The sequence below is a fragment of the Orcinus orca genome, chromosome 11 (genome assembly GCF_937001465.1).
Source record: "Orcinus orca chromosome 11, mOrcOrc1.1, whole genome shotgun sequence".
In the NCBI taxonomy this organism is placed as follows: Eukaryota; Metazoa; Chordata; class Mammalia; order Artiodactyla; family Delphinidae; genus Orcinus; species Orcinus orca.
The window spans coordinates 39,697,680-39,719,432 of record NC_064569.1 but is presented as its reverse complement, the minus strand read 5'-3'; the positions used below and the strand labels follow the sequence as shown (position 1 = coordinate 39,719,432).

Sequence of the window (21,753 nt, the reverse complement as noted above, 5' to 3'; positions counted from 1 at the left end):
TTGAATCTTCTTTCAAAGATTCAAATAGAAGCAAACCATCCAAATACCTGCTTTCTCTTCATTTACTAAATTGACCACCCAGTGAGTGGGAGGCATTGTTCTAGGTGTGGGTCACTTACAAAGAATAAAAGTAGATCATTGGGCTTCCCTGGTGGTACAGTGGTTCAGACTCTGCCTGCCAAGGTAGGGAACACGGGTTCGAGCCCTGGTCCGGGAAGATCCCACATGCTGCGGAGCAACTAAGCCCGTGTGCCACAACTACTGAAGCCCTTGTGCCTAGAGCCCCTGCTCCCCAACAAGAGAAGCCACCACAATGAGAAGCCTGCACACCGCAACGAAGAGTAGACCCCGCAACTAGAGAAAGCCCACGTGCAGCAACGAAGACCCAACGCAGCAAAAAATAATAATAATTAATTTTAAATTAATTTTTAAAAATATTGAAGGGAATGTAGTATATAGTGTGCAGCTTTCCCCCAAGGAAACTTTTTGTGCAGGATTAATGTTTCTTTGAACAGCCACTTTATAAAGTTCTATTAAAGGGGTTTGATGGGGCTTCCCTGGGGCTTCCCTGGGGCTTCCCTGGTGGCGCAGTGGTTGAGAGTCCGCCTGCCGAGGCAGGGGACACAGGTTCGTGACCCGGTCTGGGAAGATCCCACATGCCGCGGAGCGGCTGGGCCCGTGAGCCATGGCCGCTGAGCCTGTGCGTCCAGAGCCTGTGCTCCACAGCGGGAGAGGCCCCAACAGTGAGAGGCCCGCGTACCGCAAAAAAAAAAAAAAAAAAAGGGGGTTTGATTAGGTTGTAATTTCCCATTTTATAGATAACAAAACTGAGGTTCAAAGACATGGGTAACATACCCAAATTCAGTTGTGCATCAGATGTTTAGAGCTGCAAAAGGCCTTAAATTGTCAAAGGTTGAATTGTTAAATCATGAAATTAGTGGCAATGTCAGAACCAAAACTCAGATTTGAAACACTCAGTTCAGTGAAAGTGCCTTGCAAGTTCATTAAAAACTTGAAATTGAATTTGTTTCTATGTGTGAGATTTATAACTAATACTGCTTTACTGAAAGTTCATGCATGGAATTTCAGCATGCTCTTTCACTTATACAGTCTGTCACCACTTTTTAAAGTGATAATGCCACCCTCTGTAAAATGTTTTATGGTTTAGAAAGTGCCCTCAACACATCTCATTTGAATGTCTCAACAACCCTGTGATGCAAGCATCATTGTCCTCATTTAACAAATGAGGAAACCGAGGCTCTAAATTGTTAAATAGCAGGGGGTTTTTGTTTGTTTGGTTTTTGGAGGAAAGGTTTATTGCAAGGCCAAGCAAAGAAACGGGTGGCTCATGCTCAAAAAACCTGGACTCCCTTAAGTAGCAATTTACCATATTTAGTAAATGTCCTGTTATTTGCATTGAGAGAAGACAGTCCTGCTGTCAAGGGCCTTTGGTATAGTCAAGGAGACAAGACTTAAAAACATGAGATAGAGAATGATTATATGGCAACATGTAAGAAAATGCTTGATAGAATGGTACAAACTGGACAAGACTGCTGAAGGAATTCAAGGAGGAAAGATTACTGGGGATGGACTTAATCAGCAAAGGCATCACTTAGGGATAAACCTTAAGCTGGATCATAAAAGAAGTGTAAAGATTTGGATTAGCAGAGGGGAAAAAGGATTATAGGAAAGTAGAGTGACATCAGCAAAGACATAAACATGAGAACAAAAAACACACTGCTGGAAAAGAATTAGAGTTTGAAGGGAGATGGGTCTGAAATGATCAGTCTCTTGGCTGTACAAGAAAAATCACCTGCTAAGAGGCAGAGTTCCCAGTCACTTAATATAAAATGAGCAAGTGCTTTCCAACCCAAATTACACAGAAAAGCAGTAAACTTACACTCTCTGTCGTGGACCCCAGGAATGAAAACGAGAAAGTAGCAACAGAAGCCAAGTCCAAACTGGCGGTTATGGGTAGGAAGGAGAGGTGGGGGAGTAACATGAGCCTCACTGGCCCTCAGATCTGTGATTGGGAAATATCTGAATAGAAGACATCTATATTTCCTCTATACCCTCCCCATTCCTTTCCTGATACTAAATCATTTGAAAGGTGCCTGACCTCCTGATGGTAAGGAAAATGCCCCTTTAAGTGATGCTTGGAAGCCAGGCTCTCATGCTAATTTAGTCACTGCGCAGCAGAGAATGTTCCCCACAACCTTTCTTAGCCCAGAAATGGACCTAAGGTCTGGCCAGAATGGGTTAAAATCATTCCCTTCCAACTTTCCCACATAGGGCACTTCTCTATTCTATTGAAACTTATCACTGAGGTTTAAATCTAGAAAATCCAAGGTCTTGCTGAAAGTTATAATAGTTTGCAAGTAAGCAGATGGATGAGAGGTGGAGAGAAAGAAGAGAATTGGGAAGAAAAGGAAAAGGAAAATGAAGAAAGCAACAAACTATTGAAATGAAACCTCGGGACTTCCCTGGTGGTCCAGTGGTAAAGAATCCACCTTCCAATGCAGGGGACGCGGGTTCGATCACTGGTCAGGGAACTAAGATCGCACATGCCCCGGGGCAACTAAGCTCTCGTGCCTCCACGAGAGAGCCTGCGTGCCGCAAACTACAGAGCCCACGCGACCTGAAGACTGTGTGCCACAACTAGAGAGAGAAAATCCACATGCCACAACTAGAGAAAAGCCTGAGCACCACAACGAAGAGACCACGTGCCGTAAGGAAAAATCCTGCATGCCTCAAGGAAGATCCCACGTGCTGCAACTAAGACCCGATGCAGCCAAAAAAGTAAGGAAAATAAATAAATAAATATTAACAAAAAAAATTGACCTTGACTAAAGTCATTAAAAAAAAAAAAAAAAAGGGACCTCGCTGGTGGTCCAGTGGTTAAGAATCTGCCTACCAATGCAGGGGACGCAGATTCTATCCCTGGTCTGGGAACTAAGATCCCACACGCCGTGGGGCAACTAAGCCTGTAACGCTCTAGAGCCTGCGTGCCACAACTAGAGAGAAGCCTGTGCGCAGCAACGAAGATCCCACGTGCTGCACCTAAGACCGACACAGCCAAAGAAGGAAAGAAATGAAACCGCATTTAGCTGGAACCCTATGTAAATATTCTGCGTTTGTTGTTCAAAACCCATCTTAGCAAAACAAACAAACAAAACCAGTTAGTTGAACAAGTTTCAATCCCTTGGAATGACTAAGAGAAAAAGATGGCAAGGAACATGAAGAGAAACCAAAAAAGCAGCTTCTCAGGGTGTGAACTGGCATGAAATTTGTGTTCAAGCAAAGCTCTAACATGAGATTTCACCAGAGTTTCTGGGGAGATCAAATGACATCTAGAAAACATACTTCATTTGGAGTTTGACCTGAATAACACCCAAAGACAACTTCACAGTTTCTCTCACCTTCCCAACAAAAGGAAGGGACTGAACTCTGGTAATGAACCAACTAAGGAGGTACCACTACCAGATTCTAAAAAAAAGTGGACATATTTTACCCTTGTGACAGCCTTCAGGCGCCACCTGCAGTTCTCAGCTAAGACTGCAGTAAACCTAGACCTCCTGCTAGCTTGTTAGGACCACCCACTGCTAAAGAAAAAAGAAAAGAAAGAAAGAAAGAAAGAAATTCCATCCAGGGAGTCCTCAAAAGCCTCCTAGGTCCTAGAGTAGGTGCAAACGCAGCTTGAAGACACAGAGCCTAGGAAAAGACCTAAGGGCCTTAGTTGGCTATAAGCTCCATGAGCAAACCACCCCCTCAAAAAACAAGCTAAGAAATTCTTAGACTGCTTGATTTAAAGGATGATATATTGTCCAGACCTTGAGAACTTAATAGCTCCACAGTACCCTGTTCTGTCTGAACACATCTGAGAATTGCATTTAGTTCTGGGCACCACAATTTAAGAGCAATATTGACAACAGTCATAAAAATGTTCATACCCTTTGACCCAGTAATCCCACGCATGGGAATTTATTCTGAAATAATTCAAGAGACTAGATGAATTAGAAGCATGAAAATATCGATGCAGCATTCTTTATAACAACAAATATATATATGTGGGTGTGTGTGTATATTTGTGTGTATATATAGCTTAAATGTCTCCCAAGAAGGTAATATTATACAGCGTTTCAGTATAATTATGTTATTTGAAAAAAATTAAAAATATTTAATAATAATGCGTACAACATGGATGAATCCTGAAAATATTATGCTAAGTGAAAGAAGCCAGACAGAAAAGCAGACATTTATGATTCCATTTATATAAAATGTCTGCAATAGACAAATCTATAGAGACAGAAAGTAGATTCATAGTGGCCAGGGGATGGGGGCAAGGACAGAATGGAGAATGATTGTCCCTATGTATGGGGTTTCTTTCTGGGGTGGTAAAAATATTCTGCAGTTAAGGTTGATGGTTGTACAACCTCATGAATATACTAAAAACCACTTAACTTTTTACTTTCAAAGGGTAAATTTTACGTGATGTGAATTATATCTCAGTAAAATATATATATATATGTATATATATATGAAGTCTTCCTAGTAATATATATAAATGCTTATGATGCTTATGATTCAGGGAGGAGAAAAAACTATAAAATTATATTCATGATATGATATGTACATTTATGGATGAGGACTAAAAGACATCATGAATAAATGAAAACTGAAAGTTTGATACAGGTGAATTTTTGCCAGGGGGGTGGCCATTATATTGTTCTTTGAGCAATTAAATATTTTATTTTCTTCCCAAGACAGTGTCCACAAGAGGGCAGAGAGATGAAAAACCAAACCATTTCTCACAAGCTTCAGTCGAACAGTTAGAAACCCAGAATCCAGTGTGGAAAGCAATCTTAAAGGTCATCTAAGTCCAATTTCCTCACCTTACAAGGAAAAAACTGAGGCCCAGAGTGGTGAAGTGGCTCCTCGAAGTCAGCAGGCTGTTCACGCAAGAGGCAGAAGCAAACCCCCCCCACCCCCGTCACTTCTCCACCCATCCTCTTTCTACCAAATTACAGTGCTTCCTTAAACAAGGCAATGTTTAATCTAGAAAAGGAAAGCTTTAGAAGGATATGAGGTGAAGGGCAGGTTCTTATCAAGAATGGGTTTTTTGTTGGTTTTTGTTCTTTGCAGCAAGACGTGGCAGATCTAGGGAATTCCCTGGCGGTCCAGTGGTTAGGACTCGGCACTTTCACTGCCATGGGCCCTGGTTCGATCCCTTGTCGGGGAACTAAGATTCAGTAAGCGGCGTAACGTAGCCAAAATAATAATAATAAGAGAGAGAGAGAGAGAGACGGCAGATCTAGAAAGAAATTTCAGGGAAGCAAATTTCAGTCTAATAAAAGAACAACAGTTAAGGATGTCCAAAAGGTGGGACAGGTAGAGGATTTCCAATTAAATCAAAAGCCAGAATTGGTCATCTCTGAGGCAGGCTATTCTCAAGATCCTGCTATGGATAGGTACTTGGGGTAGAGGCCTTCTCAGTTCCCTTCCAACTCTTTAAAGGGTCTATACACTTTTTATTCGTGGGAGTGGGAGAGTACAGCATCATTGGATTTCATTACATCAACCCAGGTAGAGAATAAGGAAGACCTCTCACTTGCTAATATCTTAGTTCGTTTTTTAAAAATAATTATATTATAGTGAATTTCTGCTTTCAGCTGATTTTCACTATGTCAGGTCCTTTAGGAAGCACATTCCCAGAAAAGTCTTAGTGATTATAATATTCTAGGGCTGGTAGCAAAGCAGAATTTCCTTCCAAAAGTTCTAAATTCATATGATTTGTGCCATTTCTTTGTTTTCAAAAAATGGCTGGGCTACACCACTGGCTATTAGATGTCCTCTGGGGGTGGGTAGGTAGCCTAATCCTGGGAAGCACTCAATTTCAGTACCTGCTCACAGGCCAGGACAAGAGGGAAGATGAAATCCAAAGATGGTTTAATCAAACAGTCTTTCCTACTAAGAGGTAAACATTCTTTAACCTCTTTCTCACTTCTTACGTAGTAACCCAGCCCACACCCACAAACTCTCTCCTATGGAAAGCTTCATACCAATCCACACTGAAGTGACCAATGGGGGTAAGAGTTGGGCAGCAGACCTATGCTGCAGCGTTTCATAAACTATAAATACCCCTGCTTTTCGGCATAGAAGGACTGAGACTCCAGATGTCAGGGAACAGCCTCCCTAATTGAAATGAATCTGTCAAAGGATGACAAGAATTCTGCAAGGAGAATCTGCAGGTAAAAAGGGCCATCTTACAAGCAGTTCCCCATCTCCTTCCCATTAAATTCATCTTACCCTCAGAGTTGCTGCATTCTGAGGCCTTCTGCTATAATCACTGGCCCAGAGGAGCTCCGCCCCATTTTAAAATGATAGTCCGAGAATGACCAAACCCAAACCACTTCCCTGGTTCCCCATAAACAGCTAAGAAAGACTGGAAATTTCTTTTTTTTTTTTTTTTGCTGCACCGTGAGGCATTTTGGATCTTAGCTCCCCGACCAGGATCGAACCATGCCCCCTGCAGTGGAAGCGCAGAGTCTTAACCACTGGACCACCATGGAAGTCCTGGAATTTTCTTAATTATAAAACAAGAGAGTCTAGAGAAGGGGAGGGGAACACTTGTAACCCTACCATCACAATACAATCCATCATTCCTATTTATTTCTTTCTAACCATTATTTGCAAGCATTCATACACAGATTTACAGGAAGCCAAGAGGACCTTTTTTTTTTTTTTTTTTTTTTTTTTTGCGGTACGCGGGCCTCTCACTGTTGTGGCCTCTCCCATTGCGGAGCACAGGCTCCGGACGCGCAGGCTCAGCGGCCATGGCTCACAGGCCCAGCCGCTCTGCGGCATGTGGGATCTTCCCGGAACGGGGCACGAACCCGTGTCCCCTGCATCGGCAGGCGGACTCTCAACCACTGCGCCACCAGGGAAGCCCAAGAGGACCTTTTTTTAATACAAAATACACTAATACACTCTAGGAAAATTCATCCTTACAGGTAGAACCTTCATTCTATACCAGTAACTCACTAGACACTCAAGCACTATTTCCTTACATAGGCTGAAAAGAGTTTGAAAGGGAACTACTAGTTATATTTGCTTACTCTACATGTGCTAGCTTCTATATTACAGCAACTCTTTAAAAGTACGTACTATTATCTCAATTTTAGAGGAAACTAAGGCTCTAAGAGGCTAAAGAAACCCAAGATCACAGAGCTATAAAATCATGGAACCAGATTCAAATCCTAATCCTAATCCTCCTGACTCTAAAACCCAAGCTTAAAGTCAAAAGACCATCCATAAACTGGGGGAAAATATCTCCAACACATACGATGAAGGGCTAAGGTTCCTAACAAGCAAGGATACCAAGAAAATAGATTTCACAGAGACAAACAGGAACACAATTAAAAAAAAAAAAAGGTAGATGAAATTATCAGGCAATTCACTGAAGAGGAAATGCAAGGGCCCAATAAACATTTGGAAAGATGCTGAACTTTAATTGGAGTCAGGGAAAGGCAAACTGAAGTCATCAGATACTATTTCTCACCCATCATGTTGGCAAAAAATTAAAAGAAAGATAACAGTCCATACCGGTTACAAAGAAAGGGCCACTTGTACTGCTGGTGGAAGTGTAGCTTGTTTACAGTCTTTTCCAAAAGTAACCTGATACAGTATCAATCAAAATGTAAAGCATACATTCTGTTTGACCCTGCATTATCACTTATTGGAATCTAGCCTTAGAAAGACAAAAAGCACCAATACACATATTTAAAGATATTCATTGTAGCGTTGCTCATGTTGAAAAAATAGAAACTACTCATCAATAGTTCCTGTTTGAATAAATTAAAATATATTTTTATAACAAAAACTCATAAGAAAATTTGAGGACAGTAAAATAATTTTCCAAATCAAGTAAAACCTCAATCACTCTTTTGTTTCTTTTTCCTTATAGACTGTTTTTAATATATTTACATTTTGCAGATGTAGTACTACATAACATGTTAATAAATTACTAATTAATAGCCTATGAAAATGCCACATGATAATTTGACAAATTATGTTCTTCAAAGGAAATGTATATCAATTTCTGACTTTAAAAAGGTGTGACATTGTAAATTAACTATACTTCAATTTAAAAATACTGACAAAAAAACAAAAATAACTTGATATGATGAAACATTTGAGTAAATTAATAGTAAAAAAAAGAAGTGTGAAAGTTAATTTGTTTTTTTTGTTTTTTTTTTGGCTGCACCGGGATTGCGGCATGCAGGATCTAGCTCCCGGACCAGGGATCAAACCAGGGTCCCCTCCATCGGGAGCGTGGAGTCTTAATCACCGGACCTCCAGGGAAGTCCCTAATTTGGTCTTAAAATCATGGTATATAAATTCATTGGCAAATTTTTTTTTATATATGGATGAAAAAAAACACATCTACAAATTTCATTCCTCTCAATTGATCTGACCATTTTTTTTTAATCAGTAGGGAAAACTAGCCAAAATAAGTTTACTTTTTAAGAATACATATACCGGGGCTTCCCTGGTGGTGCAGTGGTTCAGAATCTGCCTGCCAAGGTAGGGGACACGGGTTCGAGCCCTGGTCCGGGAAGATCCCACATGCCGCGGAGCAACTAAGCCCGTGCGCCACAGCTACTGAGCCTGCGCTCTAGAACCTGTGAGCCACAACTACTGAGCCGCGTGCCACAACTACTGAAGCCCGCGCGCCTAGAGTGCGTGCTCCCGAACAAGAGAAGCCACCGCAATGAGAAGCCTGCACACCACAACGAAGAGTAGCCCCCGCTCGCCACAACTAGAGAAAGCCCACGCACAGCAACGAAGACCCAACGCAGCCAATAAATAAACAAATAAAATAAATTTAAAAAAGAATACATATACCACTCGGAGTTAACTTCCAGAAAAAAGAAAAGGACTGAGTGTTGTACACACAAATAAAGAAAAGCAAGAAAGCTGGAGTAAGTGTACATAATTTTAACATCACGTTCCTGGTCTCCAGTCTTCCTCTGCAAACTGAGGCATCCTGGGCTGTTCCTTCCACACTTGGGAATTAAATAAGGCCCCCTTGAGATTCTCAAGTTGTTGGTTCCCTAGGGTTTCCCCAAAGTCCCCATAAAGCCATATGAGATATAAAATCATGAATTTTCCCATGAGTCCCCATAAAACAGTGTCATCTGTTCCTTCTGCAATTTTCTAATGCATTCTATTTACACCTCTTACGACACAGTTCAGAACACTGAATGGGGCAGACTTTGATATCTGTGTACCTGTGTTATTATCCCCCAATGGACTGTAAACAACGAGGGAGCAAGGTGTGTAGCTCAGAATCAAATCCCAAGTTTCAGGAAGACCTGACAATTCAGCCAGTCGAACCACCTGTGTAAAGTTTGAGGGCTCTCCACAATACACCAAGCAGAGGAGTCTGTGATAGGGGGATTACACCCTACCCCCCTACCCCATAGCAGCTTGTTCCTTCTTGGGAAAAGTATAGCTCCTAGAAAGTTCTCCTATAAATGGAATTAAAATATTTTTCTGAAATTTTGAAACTTAACCCCAGTCTTACCCCTTGGTAGCCCACAGAATAGATCAAATCCCTCTTGTCACAGGACACCTTGTGAAATATTAGAACCCTTGTATTTTTCTTCAATCACCTAACTCAATGCTTTGCACATTAAAAAAAAAAAATTGTTAAGTAAACTTCCTCCATCATCCATCAATGTACCAGGGCTGAAATAATGTGGTATAGACTCTAAAAGATATTTTATTGGTTTTATAATATGTCTATCATTGCATTATCTCATTTTAAGAAAAAATAATCAGGAATACGATAGCCAAGAATTCAGAAATTCAAAACATAAATACATTCTTCTACCACAAAAGCTTTCTCACCCCTTTAAGGTTTTCTCATCTCCACTGCAAGTGACAGCTTCTTAAACACTGTTGGGATGCCTCATGTGGGCAAAGCTGGGCTGGGACAAGCTGCTCAGCTGTGCCAGGAAGAGTCCATCCTCAAAGGGAAGTTTCTTCTCACCTGCAGGATCCCCTTGGCTTCCTGGGCTGACTCAGGACTTTATATGCAGCCTGGATCTCCAGAAAGTGCCTCTGAGCTTCCTCTACCTGGTGCCAATTGTGGTCTTCACGAGCTCCAGGTATCTGCAATGTATTTCTTCATTTGTTGTCCCCTCTGAGAGACCCAAAACCTTAGGGAGACACAAGCTAACAAATTAGAACCTCATAAGTTGTCAGGGCTCCTGAGCCTCTCTCTCCTTGTTCCCTTCCTAAATCAGGCTGGAATTGGCTTCCACTTGCTGGTGGGAAAGGCACAGAACCTCAGATTAGAATTCCAGCCTTTTGAAACATGGACAACCTCTGGATCTCATGGCAAGAACCAGGATTCCCTTTTAATCACAGATGCTCATTTTCCAACCTGGAACTTGGCATCCCTGACAAGATCTCCTCCTTGCAAGAGAAATAAGCATATATGTCCACCAAAGACATGTACAAGAATGTTTATAACAGCGTTATTCAGAATAGTCCCAAACTGGAAACCACCCAAATGTTCACTGACAAAAGTGGATAAACTGTGGTATATTCATACAATGGGATACTATACAACAATGAAAACAAACAGTTTATAATCCCATGCAACAGTATGAATAAATATCACAAACATAATGTTGAATGAAAGAACTCAGACACAAAAGAGTACACATTGAGTGATTCCATTTATATGAAGCCCAAGAATAGGCAAAACTAATCTATGGTAATAGAAGTCAGAATAGAGGTTTTTTCCCAGGAAAGGAGGATAGATTGGGAAGGGGTATGAGCGAACCTTCTTAGTGCTAGAAATATTCCATACCTTCATTGGAGTGGTGGTTACATAGGTATCTATATAAAATTATCGTACTCTATATATGTTATACCTCAATAAAAAGTAAATAATATACATGTATCTTTCCCCACTCCCTGTTAGAGCCTCTGAACCTTCACCCATTGCACACAGAAGCCCAAAGAAGCCAGGACACCCTTCCGGGGGCTGACCCAGCAGACATGAAAACAGTACTTCCACATTACGGGTACCTGCTCCAATAAGGCTTAGCCTAGGGCTTCCCTGGTGGCACAGTGGTTAAGAATCCGCCTGCTAATGCAGGGGACATGGGTTCGAGCACTGGTCTGGGAAGATCCCACATGCCGCGGAGCAACTAAGCCCGGGCGCCACAACTACTGAGCCTGCACTCTAGAGCCCATGAGCCACAACTACTGAGCCTACAAGCCTAGAGCCCATGCTCCGCAGCAAGAGAAGCCACTGCAATGAGGAGCCCGCGCACCGCAACGAAGCGTAGCCCCCGCTCACCGCAACTAAAGAAAGCCCGCGCACAGCAACGAAGACCCAAGGCAGCCAAAAGTAAATAAATAAATTTATATTTTCAAAAAAGGCTTAGCCTCACTTCCGGAGCCATTCCAGACAGGAATGAGAGGGAAGAAAACTCACCTGGTAAGCCAACTGACACTTCTAATCCTGAAAACTGTGAACAAACTCATAGAGCTTTTACCACTCTTGGAAGTAGCCGCTGCTGAAGCCATGATCTCCCGCCAGCAGCTTCTAGACCCAGTAAGGCAGAAGGAGGACAGACTCCATCAGGTGCCCACGGAGGGGGAAGAAGCTGAACCAAGTGAAGAAGGAGCCAAGGGTCTCTGCCACATAGCTAAGGGCGACAGCCGTGTTGCAGAGGGCACTGTATGCTAGCGGGCATGTGAAAGCAAGGTAAGCCAGGCCCAGGCAGTAGAGCCTCACACTGAGCATCTCTGAGCCAACTGAAGCTTTGCAGAGGCGATGCTTCTGGGCTGTGATGCCAGCAGCCAAGCTGGTGGGCAGGATGGCTATGGGGTGGCCATAGAAAATAGGGGAAGTACGAAACGCTGCTCCTAGAGTGTTCTTAAAGTCTGAGGTCTGGTTACCAACAGCAGCCATCAGCAAAACCCCTAAGCCAGCTGCCAGTGGGAGGCCCACAATATAGAAGCTGCCCATGAAGGAGAGGCTAATGAGAGCCACAAGGCCAAAATAAATGCCCACTATCATCTGGGCAGCAAAGTGAATGGGACTCAAAGGGTGTGTCCCCCCTCCTGAACTCTGCCACTGCCGCTGGGGTCTGTTGGCCTGAGCAACAAAGCTCGGGAGCTTCCAGAATTCCCAGAGCCAGCCTAGGCCATCCCTCCCCGCCCCGCCCCCCAGGGGCATCCAGAGCTGTGCGTGGCTGTCCCACCCAAGGTACAGGTGATGGAGCCCAGCAAGGCCCCCTACAGCCCAGAGGGCATAGGTCCTCAGGAGCCCCTTGGCCATCCTCTAGGAGAAGGGTCTCAGAACAAGTCCAGTGGTACCTGCCATTGCTCAGAATGCCAAAATCTGGGATCATCTGTGAGAATCATGGCAGTCACGGGTCCAGAGTTATCCTTAGACCCTAAGACATGGAAAAAAGCAGTCATAAGATTATATCCAGGTCCCCACACAGTAACCATCTCTCCTTCCAATATTAGTCAAGTCCAGATCTTCCTGAGTGTCCCTGAAATTGTGGTTCTCCCATACCCTTAGGTCTAGCACCTCATCTCTGTGTTTTACAACCACAGTGACTCCAAATTTAGGGGAGAAGAATGTTTGAAATGCTTTCAGTTGAGTAACTGAGAACTCAGCACACGGACAATAAAAAGCAGAAGCTTAAATTTCAGACCTTCCCTCAGACCACTGACCTCCTGGTCAGTGGGGTGCGGGGGGCGAGGTGGAATGAATCGGAGTGAATACAATGTCCCCGAAAGTTCCTACACATTTTAAAAGTCCCCTGCCACACAGCCCGCTCCACCCGGCCCCAGCTCCGACTGTGGCTGCCCTCAGACACTTGGCGGAGATTTTAGCCCCTCTCCAGCCTCCCATCTCTCCAGACCAGGACATCCTCCCACAAGTCAACCTTGAAAGAAGTCCTGAGTTCCCTCCAGCTCTGAAAAACTACATTTTGACCTAGACCCTGGCACCCCGCAATTCAACGACCTCCTTCCAGGGCAAACTTGTAAAGTCTCTCCACAGCGGCCCGATGAATCCCCAGGATATCAAACCAGACGTAAAGTGCCCCTGCTAGTCTCTCCCCTCTACACAGAGCGGGCCTCCTGACCACCAGCCAGCACCCGCTAGTCCCAGAGTGAGCAGCAGTACCTGGGCACCTCGGCTCCCAGACCCCATCAGATCAGTCATCTCCTTTGACCACAGAGTCAAAATGGCCCCTCTCTTTCCGCTCCCACTTCCATCCAAATGGACTTTGTCTTTCTGTGTTTGCTGTGTCACGGAAGTCGGGCCGTCCTGGCCAGGCCCCTCCCCAAGGCCCTCCCTGGCCCCTAAGGGATCACTTTTCAGGCTGGGGCTCCTCTCGCCCGCCCGCTCGGGTAAACTCGGTTTAAGGTGTTCCCGGCTTATTCCGCCTTCCCAGGCTCACTCCGACTGGCGCAGGACCCACTCCAGGCCGAGAGCGCCTACACAGCGACACCACGACCGCCAGGTGGCGCTGCCGCTCGCGGACGGGAGGTGCCGGGCGGGTCCCCAGACTCACCTTGTCCAGATGCCCGGGCAAAGCAGCCCAGGGCGCTCCCCTATAAAAGCGAAAACAAGCCCTTGATCTCCCCTTTCCACCCCCGCAAATGGGAGGGTGGCTCCTCCCTCGCCGCAGGCTGCAGTCCTCTCTCCCTGTTCCACTGCTGTTCAAGGCTGTCTTGGATGGCTCCACTTCCAATTCCCCTAAGGCAGACACACCAGTGGACAGGCTGCAGAGAGGGGCTCTCCCCCTGAGTTCGCCTCACTGCCCCGCCTCCAGGCCTGCCAGTCAGGGGCACTACGTCTAGATCTGAGCCTGAGACCTGAGGAACCTCCCGTTCCCCCAGGAACCCCAAATCAGCTGTATGTCGCTAACTTTGGCGAGAGGGAGAACCAGGAGCAAAAAGGGATGGGAGTGAGGGCCTCCCCGCGAGGAGAATAGTCTGCGTCCTCACGCCTCGATGCTGGAATAGAACTGGGATTCAAGATGCCTTCATTTTAATGTCGTGGGCTCCAACCCTGCTACGTGACCTCGGTCAAGTCTGGCCGCTTCTTTGAGCCTGTTTCCTCCTCTGTAAAGGAAAAGCGTGGATCTCCAAGGTCCCCCAGCTTTGACTTGGGGTTGCGGTGGGCCTCACCCATGTTGCCTCCCCGCAGTCGGCCGAATGCTTCTGCCCCCTCCTACGTTCCCACCCCTTCAGTCCTTATCCCCGCCCGGCGAGGGAACGCGGCTCCCCATGTTGCCCCCTAGGGCTCACTGAGGGGCCAGGGCTGGGAGGGGCCTCAAAGCGACACTGGAGCCGCCAGCTGGGGGGCGGAGGCGGACGGGGGCGCTGAATAATGAATGAGACTTAATTGGGCAGGCACTGCGCAGCAGCGCGCTAAGCTCGGTAAATAGCTCCAGCGTCGGCAGCCGCCGCTGGACAAACAAACTGACTCTGGGCGCGGGGAGAGGGGTGGGAGAGGCAGCGGCGGGAGGGGGAGAGAAAACGCAGGCCGCCTGGGCCCCCGGGCCGCCGCGCGCCCCTGGCTGTGAGGCAGGAGGAACCCCCGTGTGCCCGGCTGAGCTGACCTCCCAGAAAGTGAGGACCGGGGAGGAGGCTCAGGGCTTGACATCGGGAGAGAAGCGGGAGAGAAGCGGATTGTGCGGTGGGAGCCAGGGCCCCAAGGGCTACTGAGCACGAGGAGAGGATGGAGAAACAAGTGAAGGGCGGAGGAGAGAGGGAGAAGTGAGAGAGGAAAAAGCGCACCGGGGGAGGGGCTGCGGCGGGGCGGGGGCGGGAGAAAAGCCGTTACCGAGAGGAAAGGGAAGAGCGATGGAGGAACAAGCGAAGGGAGGCGAGGGGAGCCGAGAGAAAAAGAACTGGAGAAGAGTCAAGGAGAGGGATGGGAGATGACCGGAATGAGAACGAGGGGGCGGCAGGGCGAGCTGGCGGCGCCCCTACCTCCGCCTCGCCCCGCTGCGCTCCCGCCCTAGCGCTCTCTCCAGCCGCCCGCACTCACTTTGTCACAATTACGGGGCCGTCACTCGGCCCGGATTGTTTTCCCCAAATTGTTGTTCTATAAACCGGCGAAGGATCTGACAAGCTGAAGCAGGAAGGAAGGGTCTGAGCTGCGGTGGGGACGTGGTGGTGTATTTACCCAGGGCGGACCCGGGGCGGGCAGGTGAATCCAGAGACCCACGCGGGAATTCTGGTTGCTGCCCCAGCCTCGTCGCTGACATCGCTTTTAACCTTCCTGGCCCTTCTCAGCCTCGGCTGCCTCGGTTTCCCCAAGAGAGAACTGAGAGGCTTGGAGGGCAGGAGCGGCGGAGGCGGCTGTAGGTGGGGCCCGAACTTGCCTTCTCACCCCATTCTCTTTTGTTCTCTGCTACCCCGGTCACATGGAGAGGGGGTCTATCCAGCTTGGCCTCCCCAGAGCGCCCTCGGGTGCCTGCTCATCCCCGCTGGATGGCCAGACTCTCAGCTCCGACAGGTCTGGGCCGCCCCCCGCCCCGCCCGCGCCTGCAGCCCCGGCTCCGCGCCGCTCGGTGCCCACGCCACCTTGCTGTCCCTCAATTCCGCAAACATCTGTTGCGCGCCCACTGTGAGCCAGATCCGCGCCAGCCTTCCCCCCACCTCTCCCCCGCCACCCTCCCCTTCCCGGTCGGCCTGGCCTGTCAGCTTCGTGACAGCCGCCGCTGAAGCCCAGGCCCCGCGGGAGCGGCCGGAGAGGAGCCGCCGCATGGCTGGCTCCGACACCGGCCTCCCCGGCGGCTCCAGGAGCAACGGAGGGTGGCGGCCGCTGAAGCGAGACCAGAGCCGCCCCGCAGAGTTAGAGCTGCGCTGGAGAGTGGGAGCCCAAGGGCGGGCTTGTCTCTCGGTCTCTAAGGTCTATCGGTCTCCTCATTCCATTGCCCTGGGGTTGGGCCGGGCTGGGACCTCGCCTAGCTCCGAAAGCCTGGGAAGCTATTGGCTCCCGCGCCCCCTCCCCCAGTTCGGGTGATTTACACTCCGGCTCCGCTCAGCGGCCGCTTCCCAATCAGGAATATCGACCCCGGGCGGGGCCCCCGGGCCGCATCGATCCCTCTAAGGCTCGGGATTTAAAAATGTCAAATTTGCCTTTTCCAGGCGGGTGGAGGGGGCGGGGGCTTGGAGGAGGGCGGCTTGGGAATGGGGGGGGGGCGGGCGGATAGCAGGACATCGACCAGGTGCCTGTGCCCTGAATGAGAAGCTACCAGGCCCAGGCCGTGGCCGGACCCTGACATTACCTAGCCATCCTTAGGTTGCAGTCCCCTCTGGATGGGGGCAGGAAGGAAGCCCTACGGGGCCTTCCCCATCCCCATGGGCCTCGCTGTTGTGCTGGGGTATTCCCAGAGGGAGAAGCCCCAGAGGAACAAAGAGAGATCTCTAAAGTAGGGAGACACATTTGGAAGAGACTCCTAAACGCAGAGACATACAGACACAAGGAGGGGTGCAGACACAAAGATACAGAGGCTCCAAGAGATACCCTATGTTTAAAGAAGAGCAAGGCAAAGGGAAGGTGGCTCAAAGACACACTGAACAAAACAGGGGACCAGAGACCCAGAATCACCTCAACTCCCTGCCCTATAGACCCAGGAGATTCAGGACTGGGAAGGTCCCCCTTTGGTGTGTTTGAGAGTGGGGAAGGAGAGTGGAGACAAAGCCAGGTGGAGAAAGAGAGTTATTAGGGGAAGGAATTCGAATATAATTAGCATTATCCTCCCAAGGTGTCCACTAGGAACTGGACCTGAAATCCAAAAGGTAAGGGTCCTAGAAGCAATAGCCCAGGCCCCAAAGAGATGGGCTCTTTGAGAGGTCTAATGGTCTGCCCTTTCCTGTCCTGAGATCTACCTCTTCCTCTCTGTCCACCACCAGCCTGGGGAAGCCAGATGGGTTGTGGCTCACATCTTATATTGGAGACTGTATATGTGATGGCGACTGTGTATATGTGGGTATGTATGTGGACTGTAGAAAACTCTGGTGGTAAACACTTCCTTCCCCGGGACTTAGCAACTGGGTCTCCAGACTTTGGAAAAAACCATCCACTACTTTCAGGAAGCTTGGGAAAGGGATGATGTTGGGGTGGAGGTGGTGGAAGGGAGCAGTTGTCCAAACCAGCACCCTCACAGTTAACATCTATCCCCCCTGCCCCCCCCCGGCAGCACACCTCAGCTGTCACCGTGCACATTACTGTTTCCTACAGAACTGGAGACAGAGCTGACAGCAAATGTGTGTGGGGGGCACAGTCACGCGGGGAGAGGTGGTAGCTCATCCTCAGACACACGCAGCACACACCTCCACTGACAAAATCAGGCCGACACGTCCCTAACACTGACACACACAATCACTGACCCCCACACGCGACCCACACCCATCAATCCCTGTCACAACACACCACTTCTGCGTGCGCAATTATGCACGGTTCCTCCTAGGTCAGGTACAAGCGCCTAGTCTTAAAGCCTGTCTACACCCTGTCTTGACATCTTAGATCTTCAATCGCCTAACCTAAGCAGAGGGCTTAGGTCCCCGTCCTCGCTCCCCAAATTCTTCAACCATGGCCAGCTCCAACAGGTAAAAGGCTGAGCTTAAGGAAGTCAAGTAAGTACCAAGGTCGACGTGAAGAACCGGGAGCTGACGGGGCAGTGGGGCTGCTATACGCCTCCCTTATTCTCCTTCCTGCCACTGCCTCTTTCCCGGCACGTCCACTCGCGGCCCGGCCGGCCCGCCGCCCGCCTGTCAGTCGAGTAATGAATGCGCGCTCGGGGCCCTGGCCCCCCCCCCAAGTCGTTCATCACTGCCAGCACCGCCCACCTCTCTGCCGCCCTCAGGGAGGGCTAAGCGGCCCAGGCGGCGAAAGCCCGTCTCCCCCCACCTCGACTAATAATTGTCAGATTGAGATGTTGATTTGTCAGCTGGGAGCTAGCGCCAAAGAACCCGCAGTAAAAACCGGACTCCTTGAACTTCCTCTGGCTCCATTCGGGCTCGCCCAGCCTTGCAGCTTTTCTGGATTTGATGTGCATGGGTTGGATTTCACTTAAGAGATCCGGGTATAGAAGCGCAGTATCATTTTATTCCAATAGGAGGCGCACCAGGCTACAGACCCTAAGGGGGCTCGTCCTGGGCTCGGTTCCACTTCTTCAGACCCGAGGCCCTAGGGCTTCGTCCCGCAGCCTCCTAGCAGGGGGCGCGTTGGCCACCATCTTCCTCTCTCCCGCAGCTGAAGTCACCGCTTCTGTACAGGAAGCCCCCAGGTAGCAGTCCCACAGTCCGCCTTCAGGGATCTGGGGGGGCCATGTCCTGCCCTCTCTCTCCTCCAGGTACCTCCGGCCTCCCGCAGTCCTCCATTCTCCAGCAGGAGGCGCCCCTGTTGCAGGTCCGCCTTCGCCATGCCCTAGGCACCTAGGCTGCAGTCCCGCCCTCGCCCTCCCCCAGCCCGGGCCTCGGAGCTCCCCGGGAGGCCGGCTGAGTGACGGGCGGCCGGTGATTATGCGGAGGGGGAGTGGGGTGCGCCGCGGGCGGCAGCGCTGACCCTTCACATTTCCGATCCGCCGGGACCCTCATCCATCCGAAGCTGCTCTTTGTCTGGCCGCCTAATTGCCAGCGGACAGGATGGATGGCGGGACCGACAGCCGCGGAATCCCTAATAAAGGCCGCGGCCGCCGGGGAGGAAGCTCGGGAAGGAGGGGGAGAAAGAAGGAAGAGATGGAAGGAGGTGGGAGGAAGCACCGGGCCGCGGCCGCCGGCTCAGAGACGCTATGCGCAGCGCACAAGGGGGGGCAGATCTTCTAGGGTGCGGGACCAGGAGTCCCGGGTCGACGAGGGTCAGGGCGCCGTGGCTGTGGGGTGTGTGAAGTCTCCTGCTTGATGGAGAAAAGGAAAGAGCTAGGGGCCCCGGGCAGAAGGCATGCTACGGCCGACCTCATTTCGCAGAGCCTTCGAAGATTTCAGCTCGGCGCTGCCCCTTGCGCTCCGGGCTCCCACCAGCCGGAGCCCAGCCCTCCGTTCCCCGCATCACCTCTCCTCTGCTCACCTGTCGGTCTCCCAGGGCGGGATCCAATATCCCGGAGGAGAAATGAGGGGTCTGACAGCTGTCTGTGCGGCCGCTCGCCACATTTCATTAACTGCAGGCTGGAGTTGGTGGACGGCGCGGGGAGAGGGGAGTAAAATGGGGTGGAGAGAGAGGCTATGGCGGGGAGCCGCACCTGGCCAGGGGTCAAGGGCTGGCCTGACAGATACCTTGGAAGCAATCTCTAGCCCCTCCTTGTGGAGCCAGGAGCCTGTTCTCAGCCCCGTGGGCTCTGGCGGCGGCCCTTAGAACCTCAGGCTGCACTGAGCTGCGGTGCCAGGGGATCCGTGCGGCGGATGAGTAGAAGCCCTAGGCCCGGCGGCATACTTGCTCTCTCGCCGCTCGTTGGGGCCTGTCGACCCTCTGCGCCAGAGGGCAAAGTGTGCGCGGGCTCTTGGGCCGCTACTGTTTTCCCACCGGTGGCGAGTGGAGAGCTGTCCTCAGCCCTCTGGCCAGCTTTCCTACCTTTGGCCTCTTGAGCACGTTTTTCTGCAGTTCGCTTCGTTTCCCTCTCCCTCCCCTTTCTCTTCCCTCTCCTCTTCGGACTGAACAGCTCTTCCCCGCAGCTGACTTCGGCCGACATCCTTTAGCTAACAGCCGAGCACCTGTTGTGTGTCAGCGCTGGGGGTGGGGGATGGGGGACACCCTGAGCCAAGGCCCTGCCCCGTTGGCCTCACCCACATAGGTCTCCCCTGAGACCAATTCAAATCTCTCTCCCCACTCCAGTCCTGCTTCTCTCACCCTTCCACTGCCTTGGGTGTCATTTCTCTTCTCCAGGGCAGTGAGAAGGAAGCCGGGAGATCGGAACTCCAGTTCTAGGGCTGCCACTTACAAGGTGATACAGGACAAGGCATTTCTCATTTCCAGGCCTCAGTTTCCTCATCTGTAAAATGGAGACAATACATCCTCTCAGGGATGCATCGAGGATGCAGTAACTCTCAAGTAAAAGCTCTAAAATGCTGTAAGCACGCAATAATGTTATTTCCCTATCCATGTTATTCCCTATCCTCTCAGGTGGGCATTTTTCCTTTCTCTTCTTACCAGGGGTCTGGTACCAGGCAACCCAGGTTGCTTCCAGTTCTGTGTGATCTTACATGTAGGAGCTGAGAGCCAGAGTGTGTGCATGGGTGGGGTGGAGGGAAGTGGAGAAGAACCACACTATGGACGGCCCTGAAGGGTGAGGAAGGAGAGAGGGCGGGGTGCGGCGGGCGGTGGAGTGCATTTCCTTAGATCTTAATGTAACATCAGCCAGCTGGTTCCTCTGCTCTTATGGATGAGGAAACTGAGGCTTGTGGAGGTTATACTGCAAGTGACAGGGGTAGATCACACTACCAGGATCTTTCCTCCCATGAATTTTCTACTGCTCATTTCCTCACCCCCTTCCTTCCCTTGAAGGGGTCTGGGTCAGTGACAAGGAGTGTGGGAGAAGGAACAAAAAGAGAAAAACTTCAAGGAGCCAGGACCTTTCCACTAGACTTCATAAAATTTTAACAAGAAAACTTCCTCAGAGTAGAAGGCACATATCACATGCAAATAATATGCTAATCACATGCTAATCTAAAGTCTGGTCCTCAGAACTCTGACACACACCTGGCCCTAAGCCCTGGGGGAAATTCTTGGGAGACCCCTAGGTTCCAGGACAGGACAGGTCGGGATGGGTTCTATTTAGAGTCAGGTTATGGAGTTAGGATTCATTTTAGGATTGGAGAGGAGTCAAGTGTATACTTTGGGATTAGGGTCAGGGCTAGTGCAGAGTCAAGGGCAGAGGGTAAGGCAGGATTCAGTCTGGGCTGTGCTTTTAAATAGGGGAGCCTGGGGAACTCAATCTTCCTCTCCTCTCCCCTCTCCACTGCCCATTCTATGTCCTGCAGCACACATCTCTGCCTACATCCCATTCCCAACCACACAACCTCCCTGGGGCCTCCCAGTCTGGCTGCCCAAGGAGCTCTGGGTAAATTGTCCCAGACCCCAGCCTGGGCCCCAGTATTTCCTCTTGAGCCCAGACACTTGGCTTCTGGCCCCAGGAGCTGGCCTAGCTGACCCTAGCTGGCCTTGACCCTACCCAGGTCCCTTCTCGGCCGAATGTTGACAGCTGCAGAGGAAGCAGTAAGGACCTGGTGAGCTGGCAGCTTCATTCCAGAGCGTGGGGAAAGAGCAACAGAACATGAATAAATTCATGGAGCTGGCCCCTCAGCTCCCTGTGAGCTAAGCCTGCTTCCCCCACCATACACACCCGCTGCCGCCTGCAGCCCTGCTGGTCACCGAAGCTCACAGCCTGGGCTGGGGATGGGAGGAGAAGGGAAGCTCCGAGAGAAGAGGGCTAGGACCTGACAGGGGCTGAGGTGAGGGGCTCAAAAAGAGGGCCTTGGTTAGTAGGAGAGAGGGGTGGGGAGCGGGGCTGAGCAGAGAGGGCCTTTAGTGAGTGGGTGGCAGGAGAGGGGGGAGGAGGAGGGAGAGGGATGGCAGGACCTGGGACCGATGAGGCTTGAGGATTGGGTGGTGAGGTCATTGTGAGCCCTGGCCTGCTCTCTCCTCTCTGATCCATCCATCATCCAGCCTAGGGGAGCAGATTCAGAATTAGACATGCA

The 21,753-nt window shown here is 49.8% G+C and overlaps 1 protein-coding gene across 1 annotated transcript; it reads right to left on the bottom strand.

Annotated features, from left to right (window-relative positions):
* Nucleotides 1-10,050: 10,050 nt before the first annotated feature.
* On the bottom strand, nucleotides 10,051-13,410 carry DNAJC22 (DnaJ heat shock protein family (Hsp40) member C22). Its single transcript, XM_004274469.3, is given in 4 exon segments — nucleotides 10,051-10,160; nucleotides 10,163-10,223; nucleotides 11,516-12,482; nucleotides 13,226-13,410. Coding segments are annotated over 3 exon segments (1,020 nt in total). The 5' UTR covers nucleotides 12,365-12,482; nucleotides 13,226-13,410.
* Between the last annotated feature and the right edge of the window lie 8,343 nt (nucleotides 13,411-21,753).